General features: G+C 43.3%; 1 protein-coding gene across 5 annotated transcripts; it reads left to right on the plus strand.

Moving 5' to 3' along the window:
• Window positions 1–13630, plus strand: unkl (unk like zinc finger). 5 transcript variants are annotated; one of them, XM_076170920.1, is made up of 16 exons: window positions 1–78; window positions 728–937; window positions 3382–3558; window positions 4137–4270; window positions 4377–4512; window positions 4597–4714; window positions 4810–4894; window positions 5137–5303; window positions 5907–6095; window positions 6395–6445; window positions 6545–6722; window positions 6839–6928; window positions 7041–7265; window positions 7563–7750; window positions 7874–8131; window positions 8273–13630. In XM_076170920.1, the coding sequence occupies exons 1-16, from the start codon at window positions 14–16 to the stop codon at window positions 8426–8428; spliced, it is 2427 nt and encodes an 808-aa protein (XP_076027035.1). In that variant the 5' UTR covers window positions 1–13; the 3' UTR covers window positions 8429–13630. The 5 variants fall into 5 exon arrangements, with proteins under 5 accessions (XP_076027035.1, XP_076027036.1, XP_076027037.1 ...); XM_076170921.1 differs by having other exon boundaries at window positions 5137–5294; XM_076170922.1 differs by having other exon boundaries at window positions 5152–5303.
• Window positions 13631–13805: the final 175 nt, after the last annotated feature.

Below are 13805 nucleotides of genomic sequence, written 5' to 3' on the forward strand. Positions count from 1 at the left end.
GTTTTGACTGAAAATGCCGTCGGTTTCGAAAACGGCGGCCAATGCTTCTCCTCAAACCGAGAAACCAACCCACTATACGTAAGTAACGCGAACGCAAACAAACTATGAATTCCTCCGTTACCGAAAGTTTTACGTGCATGTGCAGCGATGTGCATTTGCATTTCTTGCATTCCTTAACTCGCTTGTCTGCGTTAAAAACATGGTGCTTTTCCTGGCTTTGTGACTACACGCTAACGACAGCACTCACAATGTTTGCAACACGGACGAATTAAACCGTTGAATTGACACGCGAGTCGTTATCGGAGCCATTAGCAAGTGTTTAATGGAGTTGTGATCTTGTTTTGGGTGATTTCGTGGGTAATACACCGTCAACTTGCCCCGCTAAACGGTTAGCCAGGAACTCGCTAACCAGTCTGCTTGTAAATAGCTCGGCCTTATTTTGAGTTCCTTCTCGCTACGCACATTTATCGACGTACGCTTATGGAACTCCAGCCGGCGCTACGTCAAAATAGGCGCGTAGTTTTATCTGTGAATGCCAAGTCAACGCTCGTGACCCAAAGGCATTTTTGTAGGCTAGACCAACAAGCTACATAAACACGGCAACCCCGAATCCGTTCGTCCTCTCCCGCGACTTTTTTCTGTGAGATAATAACGTTATTCGCGTTAAATCGGAAACCGAAAAAGTGCCCGATTCAAGCCTTTTTGCCTCTCCTCCTTCTTGTTTCAGTTACTTGAAGGAGTTCAGGACAGAGCAGTGCCCGTTGTTCCTGCAGCACAAGTGTACGCAGCACAGACCCTTTACGTGCTTTCACTGGCATTTTCTCAACCAGCGGAGGAGGCGACCCATAAGAAGACGGGACGGAACCTTTAACTACAGCCCCGACGTGTACTGCACGAAATACGATGAAACCACAGGCATTTGCCCCGACGGAGATGAGTAAGTCCCGCTTTTCAGCCACTTCCGTTACTCAGATTCCTCCTAATGTCAAACTTCGGGATGCAGCCGTTGAAGGTACCCGGATGTTGTGCTGCCTGTATTATTAACGATTAATTCACTGATTGTTTATTAATGATGAATGTTCGTGTCAGTTTTTGGCTTAGTAATGTTGCTTTTAAAACAGAGGTAACACAGAATGGTAAATAAGTAGCTTGATTGACAAGTCCTGAGCTTGACGGACAGGTGGAGGCTGTGCGCTCTGTGTGGATGCAGTAACACTCCCTCAGGTGATTTGCATATTGGTCTACATACTTGTGAACTAAATATAGATAACGTTTCACGGCTCAGAGTTGTGCAAGATGGATAAACTAGGTCCAATAATGTATTTACTGACTGCTTAGACTTGAATTTGAACCTATGACCGCAGCTGGAGGTGTAAAGTCCTTCAAACACCCTCCAAGCAGTGTTCTACCTGTGCATTCTGTGGGAAATTTGGGTAGATTTTGTGTTATTTGAGAGGTTTTCTCTGACTACGCTATAAAATTACACTACAAGTCTCCTTAAATAGTTAAAATGATTTATTTGAGCAACTCTTAAATGTAAAAACAAAGACTCCAGTTGCTTAGTATTCCATATGTGTCCCCTTGTTGACACGGGAACATGCCTGTAGATTGCTTTTTGTTTGCTCAGCACTATCTTTCATTAGGGGCTCCAGCCTGAGGTGACTGATGTGTTTGCGCCTGAAGGTGCTGTCACGTGACTTATTTAGATTACACGGTTTGCTTTGCAAAACCGCGAAGTTGTTTGCACATAGTATTGTGTGGGTTCCTCAGGTATGTATGTTATAGGTGTAAGGTGTCTTATTGCATCGGCTCTGAACGGTGCGAGCGTTTCCCTTTGTCTTGTGAGATATTTTGTGACCGGTAAGCCTCCATAGAGTTGAGTTGTTGCTTCCTCTCAGTCATGCACACACACACAGTATTGAAGCTCAGTCATTGTGCTGTGGTTAAGACAGAGGATTGATGCAATGCTGCAAAAAGTCAATTCTACAACACAGTTTGCATCTTGTCCCGGTGTGTCTGACTTTAAACATTTGTTATTGTATGAGTTTAGAAAGTTCACAATCATTTATACACAACAAATTGAAATGGATCTCTAGTCATTAGTTTAAATGTGTTGTGCATTTTGGTTATGAATGAAATTTTTTCAAATGATCTCTGACTCACACACCTTGTATTGAATTGTGAAAACTGGATCTTGAGTATTGGTTTTGTCTCTCCAAATGTGCTGTGATATATATTTATATGTTTATATATTTATATATACATTAAGATATGTTCCCTTTGCTTGTAGGAACTCTGGTCTCAAAGACTTCATGTTTCAAATGTAGATTTCCAGTGTGCTGTCACAAGCTGCCAGCTTATTAATGTTGTTTGTGTTTGTCCTTTTATATAGTATGAACAGATGGCTTTCATTGTTTTGAGGCAACTGTGGTTCTCTTGTAGCATAAAGGAACGCAGGCAATGCAAACATCCTGTGAAAAGCTTCTATTCCTGGCTTAAGGAGAGTGGTGTGTTTTTCTCAGTATTATTATCCGTGTCACAGAAATATGATATTGTCTGAATAGGCAGCACTGACAAGCCCCTTTTATGTTTCACCAGGTAGTCAATAAAGACTGAGTTCCCTTTCAGCTGCTTCTCTCAGCCTGATTATTGGATCTGACTGGTGCAAAGCTTAATAAAGCACCACGAGGAGAAGAACTTATGCAGAACGAGCGCCGCAATCCTCCCTGTCCCTCCTCTGCCAATAGCAGCTATTTTTGTATGACCTTATGTGTTGCTATAGCAACTGTTGCTACTCAAGAAAAGAAAAATTGGCTTTATTGAAGAGGCTTATTGGCTATACATTTGTGGCTCTGCTGCGGCGTCAGCACGGCAGTCACCAGTGCAGTTTGAGTCCTGATTCAAACGTCTGCATCCATCCAGATTTCTCCCTAATGCGCTGAGAGACGTCTGCTGGTAATTAATTGTTGTGATGGTTGTTAACGTACCTCTGCAGTGCTCCCCTGTGTCAGGGGTTTAATAATTGTTTTTGTCATCATTTCCCAGTCCTACACATGTAATTATACCGTCCACCTCCAGCTTTAAGAGGAATGAACGTTTCCTGTGTAATTGGCAAAGTCACTCCATGGTGTTCCTCTTTTTGCTGACGTATATACAGTGTGTAGACGGCGCGCACAAGCATGAGTGGTAATAACGGGACACGGACCATCTAGTATGATATTCTTTGAATGCACACACAGATGCTGCTCGTTATATCTTGATTTTGTCTCCAGGCTCACACAGTTTAAAGCGAGCAGACAGCGTGTTCATTGTACCACAGCACACATCCACATTCTTATCCAGGTAGGCTTCTAATGTCTTTAAATGTTTTGTCCCTTCTAGCTGTCCTTATTTGCACCGAACCACTGGCGACACCGAGCGCAAGTACCACCTACGCTATTACAAGACAGGCACTTGTATCCATGAGACGGACGCTCGGGGCCATTGTGTGAAGAACGGCCTCCACTGTGCTTTCGCTCACGGGCCACATGATCTCCGACCTCCCGTCTACGATATCAGGTGACACACAGAGCAAACGGGCGACCTGCTCGCCTCTCCCGCCTGCCAAACGCTTCACTCACAAACCTCCCGACAGTGTGAACAATTCAGCCCTGACGTAGCCGTAGCGGAAACAGTAAACCCGATTCCCTACAGAGCGTGTCATAGAGCAGCAAACTCACAATTCGCCGCAGTTTGTAGCTTTTTTATTCATTTTCTTTTTAAGGATTTGCTTCAATGCGTTTCTCTCTTCAAAAAGGAAAAAGCACCTGAGACTAGATAAACATGTTTTATTGAGCAACGCTGAAAGGCCCCGAGCCAAAACAACACAAAGCAAAGCTGTTAGCCCTTCTGTTTAACACTCTGTAGATTAAGATACTGTTTCAGAGTGTGTGTGTGGCTCTTACACACTCTCCTGTAATAAATCCTCAAATTAAATTTTACCGTGAGTTAGACAAGCATATAAACTGGCTCGACACCTCGCTTAAATGACTTAAACGTACACACTTTAAGGGCTTAAACTAGTCTGGTGCTTTCAGGCGATCTGGCTGTAGTTTGTTGTGTTTGGGGGAATAAACCCTTGGACCTTCTGTGTACAGGGAGATCCAAGCACAAGAGGCCCTCCAGAATGGACAGCTGGGATCTGGGGAAGGTATTCCTGATCTGCAGCCCGGTGTACTAGCCAGCCAGGCCATGATAGAGAAAACCCTGACCGAGGACCCCCGATGGCAAGGTCAGTGACCCCCCCCCCCCACACCCGCTCCCACAAACACACACTGATGCTGCAGCCCAGGTGAAGCTTTTGTCTCAATGTCTTGTTTGTTTTGTCCTTGTTCCAGATACCAACTTTGTTTTAGCCAACTACAAAACAGATCAGTGTACCAAACCCCCAAGACTATGCAGGCAGGGCTACGCTTGCCCCCATTACCACAACAGTAGAGATCGAAGGCGGAACCCCCGAAAGTTCAAGTACAGGTGAGGCGCGACTCTTTTAAAAGTGACATTTGTTGTCTTAAGTGGTGTGTTAAGAAGCCGCTCTGACCGTGCGTGACGCCGCAGGTCCACCCCGTGTCCCAACGTCAAGCACGGCGACGAGTGGGGCGAGCCATCCAAGTGCGACAGCGGCGACGGCTGCCAGTATTGTCACTCTCGCACCGAGCAGCAGTTTCACCCAGAGGTGAGTGAGGGCATCAATTAGGAGGGTCGGACTAATGCTACAGAATGAATTGACTTGTTCAGATTCACTGGCTCGTGTTTCTCCCTTCTTCCCAGATCTACAAGTCAACCAAATGCAACGACATGCGGCAGACTGGATACTGTCCCAGAGGGCCGTTTTGTGCGTTCGCACACGTAGAAAGTAAGTGAGAGTGTGTGTCAGTGTCATGCTCGTAGAGGCGGCTGTTATATAACGGAACGGCCCAACAAGGGGACTGTGACTAATCCATTTGTTTAAGAATGGCAGCGTGTGGTTGAGGCTGTTATGCGTTGACTCATTTGCTCATTGAAATGTTCAGCATAACAGGCGACAACAACAACAATAACAACAACGACAACAACAACCACAGCGGTGCATTTTAATATGAACTTTAACCTCTCCAGGGATTCCCTCTACAGAAGAGACCATGAGCTCCTTGCTGACAGCGATCCAGTCCAGCTCCCAGTCCCAGCTGGGCTCTCAGCAGTATTCAGAGTGTCCTGTCAGCGAGTGGAACAGCGGGGGAAACTCCAACACCAGCGCAACCAGTAGCAACGGCCAAGTAGGACACGTATGTTCCCTCGCCTCTGCGGCTCCTCTCAGAGCCACTTGATCTCACCGTCTCCTTTTGTTGTCGTCACATTCGTTAAGTTATTGTATCCATTTCCAGAGATGGTATAGATGTACAGTTTATATATTGTGGACATGTCTGCTTCAGTAGAGTAACCACCTAACTGAGGATTTGCTTTTTGAAGTTTTATTCATCTTCGTGTTGCTTTGCATTTGACCACATTTATGTCCCGCTTGGTTTTCACACATCGCATAAGGACATGAACCCGGGTCTGCAGCGGACCGGGCGCCATTTAGCTCCTCCTCCCTATCCAATAGAAATGTCTCAATTGGCCCCAGTGCTCATCCTGTACTATTCTGATTACTCTTCTTTTTCAATGCTTTAAATTCCATTCCCACATTGTTTTAAGAGAAGAAGATACTGTGTAAGTTAAAGGGGATAAATGAACAGGAAGCAGCTCGGTGTGTCGCTACGTTGTGGCTCAGATTGAAGATGTTTCCCTCTCTCGGCCGTCGTCACAGTTTCATGCTCCGGTTCAGAATGATGCGTTTTGTTTGCTTGCTTCATTACTTCATTGAGATTCTGTCCACTTCTCTTTCCCAGGTCTCATGTTCTAATAGTTCCACTGTAACGGCAGGCTCAGGAAGCGACAGTTTGATATCCCCAGTGGGATCCTTCAGCAGACCCAAATGCTTAACTAACGGTAGTTTATGTTCAGAGTCGGCCACGTCCAGTGTGTCGTCTCTGACGTGTAACTATCCTAAAGCTCCGGGCTTTGAACGCGAGGATCAGGTACACAGACACGACCCTCTTTAGCTTTAAGGCAACACAGGCCTCAGCACCTAACACATCATTCTTCACATTTGTCTCATTTGTTTGTCATTCATAATTTACCACGTCTTATTTTGTCTTCATCTCAGTTATTGGCTTATCATTTGCATTGTTCCAAACCCATTGTACGTGCCTCTCTAAGATGACACTGATGACACTTGAGTCCTACTTATCCCTGTAGACGTGTAGCTTGTAAAGGGCTGGAAATGCTTCAAATAGGCTCCATAACATTGTCTTTTCTCTTATTCGAACATTTGCAGAGTAAAAACAAGGGACACATGGATCACAAATTGATGGACCAAGACAAGCAGGTTTGTGACGACACAGCAGTATGATACGGTTGCTGAACATGTGAAGGTGTACACGCTGGCAGAACAATGACACACCCATGCTCCTGCTTCCCTTTCTAGACACAAAATAGTGTATTCTCAGCGGTGAACCCTTTGGCATCCAGCATTACCTCCAGTATCACATCCAGCTTGGCCTCCAGTATCGGCTCGGACAGTTCTTCACCCACCACCTTATCAACCATGAATGCAAAAGCCACGCCATTCTACCCGGGGAGCAACACGGTGGAGTCGGTCATAGGTGCGTTAGAAGGGGCGAAGCCTCCGGGTTTACACCAGCAGAATCCCTCCACCCTCCTCCTCCTCCTTTCCCTTCCTCCCTTAAATTGAAGTCGGGTGTGTTTTGCTTTTTCTCAGGTTCTGCGCTGGACCTCAACTTCAGCGACATTAATGTTGCGTCTCTTGAGAGGGAGTTAGAGGAGCAAGACAGGAGCGTCGGACTGGCAAGTAAGGACGCCTTCCGTGTGAAAGTCTTGCCGTGGGTTAAATATCTATAAATCCATTAAATAAAGTTAAGTACATCTCAAAGTAACGGCAGCATTTGTTTTGTTCTCCCCAGGTCAAAGGGTGTTGGGTGGCTCCGCCCCAGTTAACATTCCCGGCTCCCTGGCGCGGTCGTCCTCTTTTAACTCTCTGTCGTCCCTGTCCACCTCGCCGCTCAGCTCCCTCTCCCAGTCCCTGTCCCAGTCGCTGCTCTCGCAGCAAAACCCATCATCCGCCATGATGGCCAAGCAAGAGCACGGACTCCTGGGCACGCCCACCTCCTCCTCCCAGAACTCTCTGGGTAAGATGGCCTCAAGCTAACCTCGAGTGTCTGAGTGAGCAGATTTGAATTGATAGTTTAATCTCTGGGCCTCATTTGATCAACAAGAGGACAGATTCTTCCTGAAGTATTGAGCACGTCAGCCTCCTATTCATTTGATCTGCTCGCCTGATAAAAGCATGAGGCTCGTTTACATTAGACATATGTACGGCCGTCTTGGTTTGATATATGATATTTTGGTTTTGTGTTGAAGTTAACGGTCAGCTAACACGTTTCTGTTGTGCTTCCTCTTGTGGACGCTGGATTGACACTTCACAGGCTTGAATGGAGGCGCTGGCAGCATATGGGACTTTGTAAGTGGCAGCTTTTCACCCAGCCCGTCTCCAGTGTTCAGCAGCCTGACCGCGGCAACCAGCAGTGCCGATCTGGCTCGTCTGTTTCGAGAGCTGGACGAGGCCAAGAGGAAGATCAAACAGTGGGAGGAGGCCTGGCATCAAGTCAAACAAGTCAGTGTTAGAAGTCATTTACACATTTACACACATTTACCTACATCTCTCTGCTTGATCAATCATTTGAAAACCCAATTTGTGTATATTGCGAGTTGAGTAAAACGTGGGGCTCTGTTCCAGGCGTGTGAAGCCTGCCAGAAAGACGCTCTGGAAGCAAAGGAACAAGCGAAAACGACCGAGGCAGAGCGGCAGCTGGCCGAGCAGAAATGGGAGGAGGCGGAGCGCAAGCTCAAGGAGCTCCAGGCTGACTTTGACATGCTCTGTCGCACCCCTGGGACGCCTCTTCTACGCAGCTACGGGGAGCTGGCGCAGCTCCCCCTGTCAAAGCTTCACTCTCTCCAGAGTCAGCTGCGTAATGACCTAGACCTTATAGACGGGGTAAGACAGACCAGATCACACACTGCACTTCACTCGTCGCAGAGCCACGTTTCTCTTCACGCATGCTCATTTCAAAAGTCTGCATGAGCCATGTTTTGCTGAGCCGCTGAGCTGATATTCACTCTTTTCTTCCCCCAACAGGTAATATATCAGCTTCAGTCAAAGAAATGTATAGTTTGCCAAAAGCATGATCGTTGCATTGTTCTGCAGCCTTGCCAACATTATGTACTATGTGAGAACTGTGCACCTAGTAAAACAGAATGTCCCTACTGTAGAACAAAAATATTGAAGTGGTGATGTACAATTACTCGAGGTACTATTTAAAGATTTAGCCCTTTGAAAAACTACTAATGCATATTACATTTTCTATTCTAAATAGCAATGTGTGTGTTTCATAAAAGTGAATTTAGAGAATTTAAATGATGTTTGACTGATCAAATACGCGGCGTCCCGACTCAGACGGAGCACAGGGGGATTTCACCGCTGAGGCTTTGCTCGTTCTTATGTGTAGCTGAGTCTGATCGAGCCCAGGCTTTCTGTAGGCGGAGCTATGCACTCAAAATATGGTCAGTAATATGACCTGTGATGCCCTTTGGACGCACAGAGGTCTTCATTTTTCAGATTTTCCAATATCTAGGACAGCCGTCTTGTCTTTAGATATGAATCATCGAGGTTTTGTAAGCACTTCCTGTTTCAAACACAGAACACAGACACATCGGAACGACTTCCCACTACGCTTGTGTGGTTAAATGCGTTTCTTAATCTCCTGAGGTGGCGTCCCTTACTACTTGCACTTACTTAAACGCAGCCTCAGAGCGCGCACACGGGACATTTCAACCCATATGTTTCAAGGAATCCTGTGAACACACACACGGTGAAGCCAGTTAACCAGGTGCTCAACCAAATCTGTTCCACCAGATTCTTAGATTTGGGGATGGGAAAACTAACTTAAATATTTTATCTGATCTGAAAATACAAACATTGATCTAATTTTAACTCCCGTGGGATTCATCTGTGTCCGATGTACATCTGTGTCCATTTAGTCAATTTGAGAAATGAACACACAGTGATTGAAAAGTGTTTCTTTGTATCTTTCGAAGTGGGATTGTTGAGACAAAGCAACCATTATTGATCATTGAAAACAGTTAATATGCACAAGTTACTACCAGTAAATGGTAAGTTCAGTCACAAATACCGTTTATCCTGTGATATGAATCATAAGACGGCAAACCTCAGCGGTGATCTGCTCTTTGGTTAAAGAGGAACACGGCGAAATAAAAGCAACGTCTCAGTCAGCGCAGGAATGCTGGAGCTAACCTTATCAATTCCAGACAGATATATCTGTGTGTGTGTGTGTGTGTGTTCCCATTAGCGGCAGAGCTTCCAAGCGCGTTGTTAGAAAGTGCTCCCAACATTTGGAGGCTCCGTGTCTGTACACACTCACACACATTCCAGGCTGTGGGGGCGGTGGGTAACTGGGTGTAACATTAATGAACGCAGCGACGGAATCGAATCCAGCGATCCGATGTGTAACGCCGCAACAATCTCACACACTCTCACACGCGTTTCCTCTTTAATTAAAGCCCCATTTGTTTTTATTCCCGCCCCGGAATCGGATCGATCATTCAAGCAGTCAAGCATCATTATTATGACCAACTTTCAGAAGTTTGAGTTTTTATTAAAGCACTTTGTTGACATGGGACTTTGTTAAGGGTAAATAGAAATCTGCTTTAAGCTGCTTTGTAGGTCATTTTTGCATTTTTTTTTTTTTTTTTTTTTAGATTTATACTTTTGTTTTCTATATAAGCTAATGTCTGAAGCTTTTGTGTGTACTGTGAAGCATCATTTGAATATTTCATATTTCCTATTGTTAAATGGTTCTACATATTAGTTAGCTTTCATAGAAAAAGTACTTAATAGTTTCTACTTTCATAGTTAGATTTATAAAATTTCAATCAAATAAGTGCAAATTTAAACTGCATCTTAGGCATAACCAGCAGCTGTAATATCAGTAAGGCACATGCTCCATGTTAAGGCTGTTACTCAATCACTTAGTCTTTGTCTTTTAGAGATTTCTATAGCCTAGCCGTTTAGACAAGCATGTATCGTATTTGCTAAAAGCCGGATCATGGTGAGTTTTTGTAGGGATCTAGAACATATCGGCCTCTAACTCTAAAGTGCCTTGCCGTAGATGAAAAGGTTTATGTAGAGATCTTCAGAGCACACACACACACACACACACACACACACACACACACACACACACACACAAGTGGTGGGTCTCTTTGGATGTGTAAATATGTTCTGTATGTACACCAGTGTACTTTGGCCCAATCCCATTAAGTATTTCTGCGGGAAGATAATTATGTGGAGACACGGATTGTCAGTGCCTGTGTCCTGACTTCAACCTTAACAAGTGAGCCGCGCCCCCTCCCCTCCCCTGACCCCACATGACCCCCAACCCCCCTCCCCCCTGCTCATTCCTCGGCCGTGGTGCTCTTTCGGTGCAGCTTCACTCTTTTCAATTCAAACATTTGGGAGTATGCAAACATAGGACACAAGAATTTGTACAGCAACGTCTGAAAAAATGCTTCTTTCTTTTTTTTTTTTAAACCGTCGAGTTACTTCAGTTGATCGTATTGAAATGATTCTACAGTAGAATTCCGTAGTTTGACTCTTCGGTGGGAGTTTTCAGTAGGATTTTGTGCTTAGCTTACTCAAATTGAAATGACCTTCTACTGTGTTGGAAAGAAAAAATCGTATTATTCTCGCTTTGAATTCAATAGAAAGTCATGTATCTCCAGGTACACCTTTTTGCTACTTATACATATGGTAAAATGCATTGTTTACATTCACATAAACTGCAATTTAACAACTCAGAGGGACAACTATCTTACATGAAAGGGTTATGGTATTTTAGCGTCTTCATGGTTCTCTTCTATGGTATAAACGGCAGGCTGAATCCTTTTTGGTATTGCATGTTATGCGATATATTAACCAGCTACAAAAAAAGAGAAATGTTCTTTGTCACACTGCCAGGATATTTGTATTGATTACTTTTGAGTGTAGTTAAAAAGGCTTCTTAACTTCTGTGAGCTTCGCTGCTACTGGAAAAAAAAGGTATTAATGTAGTTTTCCACGTAACACATTTTAGATGTTTGAATGTCGTCGTGCATCCACAGCTCCGATTTGAGGAATTTGGAAGAAAAACGAGTCCGTCTTCTGAATCTTAACGGCACAAAGCGCTTATTTGATGGAGTGGTCCGTTTGTAAAATCCATTTTGAGGTAAATTTTTCAGTACTTTTGTAAATCACTTAGGATGATGTCACAGACCTGTAATGCTGTAGAACGTCCCCTTTTTTCAAAAAAATCAATTGAAGGTAAGCTGTGTTTTTGTTTTTTGATTTTTTTTGGCGCTTGTTGTTGTTTTCCCCCTCCTGTCCACTGGGTGGCAGTGTATGGTGCAGCTAAATGGTTAGTTTTCATTGTATCACAGGGTCTTTTTGGTCGATTTTTATACTTTCAGTCTTGTTTTGCCTGTGAAGCCAACTGGATTAATGATGTCTGGTGTGAAATTCTAAAAAATGAACCAAAGTGGTGTTGTAGTCGCTGTCCAAATCTGTATTCTAAAGGGAAAATTTGCTTCGAACAGAATTTTTCATGAAGAACACAAAGATAAGCGGACAGACGAGCAGAGACGCGTCGGGAGTTACTGCACTGGCCGTTAGCTTCGTACTGTTCAGTCGCCATTTCTAAACGTTCTGTCAAACCTTCGCAATCTTGTCAATGTCGAGAAATCCAGCAATGTGAACGACAGGAATTCTGTTTTTGGGGTGGATTTCTTTTTTTCTTGCATGAATCTGTTCTCTTAGTGAGTCGATGACACAACTATGCCAATGGCTTTAGCTTACAACATTAATGGACATGAGCCCATTTTTTGCAATTTTACCAAAGACCTGTACTGTTGTTGTTTCTTATTACATTTCATCATCCATTTGATTTCATTAGAAACTAAATCACCTAGTACCTTAAATAGAGACGTGTTCATTAACAGTAATTACATCCTCTTCTTTTGCGTTGGTTCTTAAGTCAGCTCTAGTGGTTTGATACAGAGATGATCAAAAATACATGGGTTAACTCCTTAGGGAATGTGTATTTAGGTTAATTTTCCCAAAAAAGTATACATACATTCGCGTTTATGGCAGATTTGTGCAATACTGGCTGGCACACGCTGATCTTAGGGCAGGATTCAGTGTCAGTTTGTCTGCAGTGAAGGAACGTCAGAGCTGAATGACATTTGTGCTTCTGAAGCGGCCATATAAACTATAAACTTACTCTAGTGGTGTTCTGATGTTTGTTCATGTATTTTCTTGTTAAGTTTTGCTTAACTACATAATCTCAGTCCGTGTAGAAGTGGATGGTGAAGCATTAAGTGCTGTTCTGGTCGGCCTTCGGTGACTGTAAGGTGCTTTCTTTCTATTTGACGCGTTGAGTTTTCTATCTCTTAAAGCCGTGGTCCATATTTGTTTTCTTTCTTGTAACATGACGCGAATCAATGATTGTGACGAGCACCAATGGCAGATACAGACAGAATTCAAATACCCGCATATGATAATTTGTTGTCGGCCCTCTCTCTTTTCCCCGATCCGAGTTTTGTTAGATTTGTTAAATTTATCTTGAGAAAGGACCAATTAAACTTCCAACTACACCTGTGCCTTTTTATAATTATAAACTATTGATTGGTATGAAGAGAATTATTGCTATGACACACGAGTAAACGTCTCAATGTAACGTGCTTAATTAGAATCAAAATTCCAGTGCCTTAAGATGTGTCTGTGGACCATTAAAGTGTTATTCAAATGTGATGGTTAATATTTTGTCTATTCAGGCTAATCAAGTGACAGTCACAGGATCAAACAGTGGTTAGTATTGATGATGTCCATGCGTCTGTATTTGCCATGCCACAGAAGGAAGCAGCAATACCTACAGTCCCATCAGTCCCATCACAATTAGTCATTTGGCACCAAACACTCAATTATGAGCAAGACAAAAGCACCAAATAGGAGGACTCTTGTAAATGATCTGTATCATTGATGTATCATTATGCTCTGCATTGGAATAGTTTAATCTATTTTGCATTATTGTTAGTTGTTGTGTTGTCTTTTTGTTTTTAATATTATGAAAATGGAGCCTGAAGATTTATGCAATCTTGTATATGACTATGGTGTATGGAGCTGTTCAAATTAAGTAAAAATACTAGCACAACAAGTGTTGTCAAAAGTAAATAATCTGAATGTGGAACCGGTCGTTCCATATACTATACAATTTCAGTAGAAATGTTATTTTAACATTGAAGCCCTGAAATATTGAATGTATTGTTCTAAATTAGATATTCAATGAATAGGTCACTGGAATATTATGGAGCGCAGTTAATTCATTATGATGTAGCATCTAGTTGTGAACTGCTATTCAATAAAATTTATTAGAACTAAAACCAATTCAAGTTTTCAAGTTTTTATGTGTCAGCAGAATGAGAAGTGTTTTTCTCAGGGTGATTCGGTGGTTTCATGTGTTTAATCTGAGGAAGCTGCATTTCACACATTAATTCATGTCAATGGGTTTAAGACATTTTAGAGTGAAACACAGGTCCATTATGTGACACATTGTATGGAT

The sequence above is a fragment of the Genypterus blacodes genome, unplaced genomic scaffold (assembly GCF_046128005.1).
Source record: "Genypterus blacodes isolate CSIRO-AG114 ecotype Tasmania unplaced genomic scaffold, CSIRO-AGI_Gbla_v1 ptg000234l_1, whole genome shotgun sequence".
Lineage (NCBI taxonomy): Eukaryota > Metazoa > Chordata > Actinopteri > Ophidiiformes > Ophidiidae > Genypterus > Genypterus blacodes.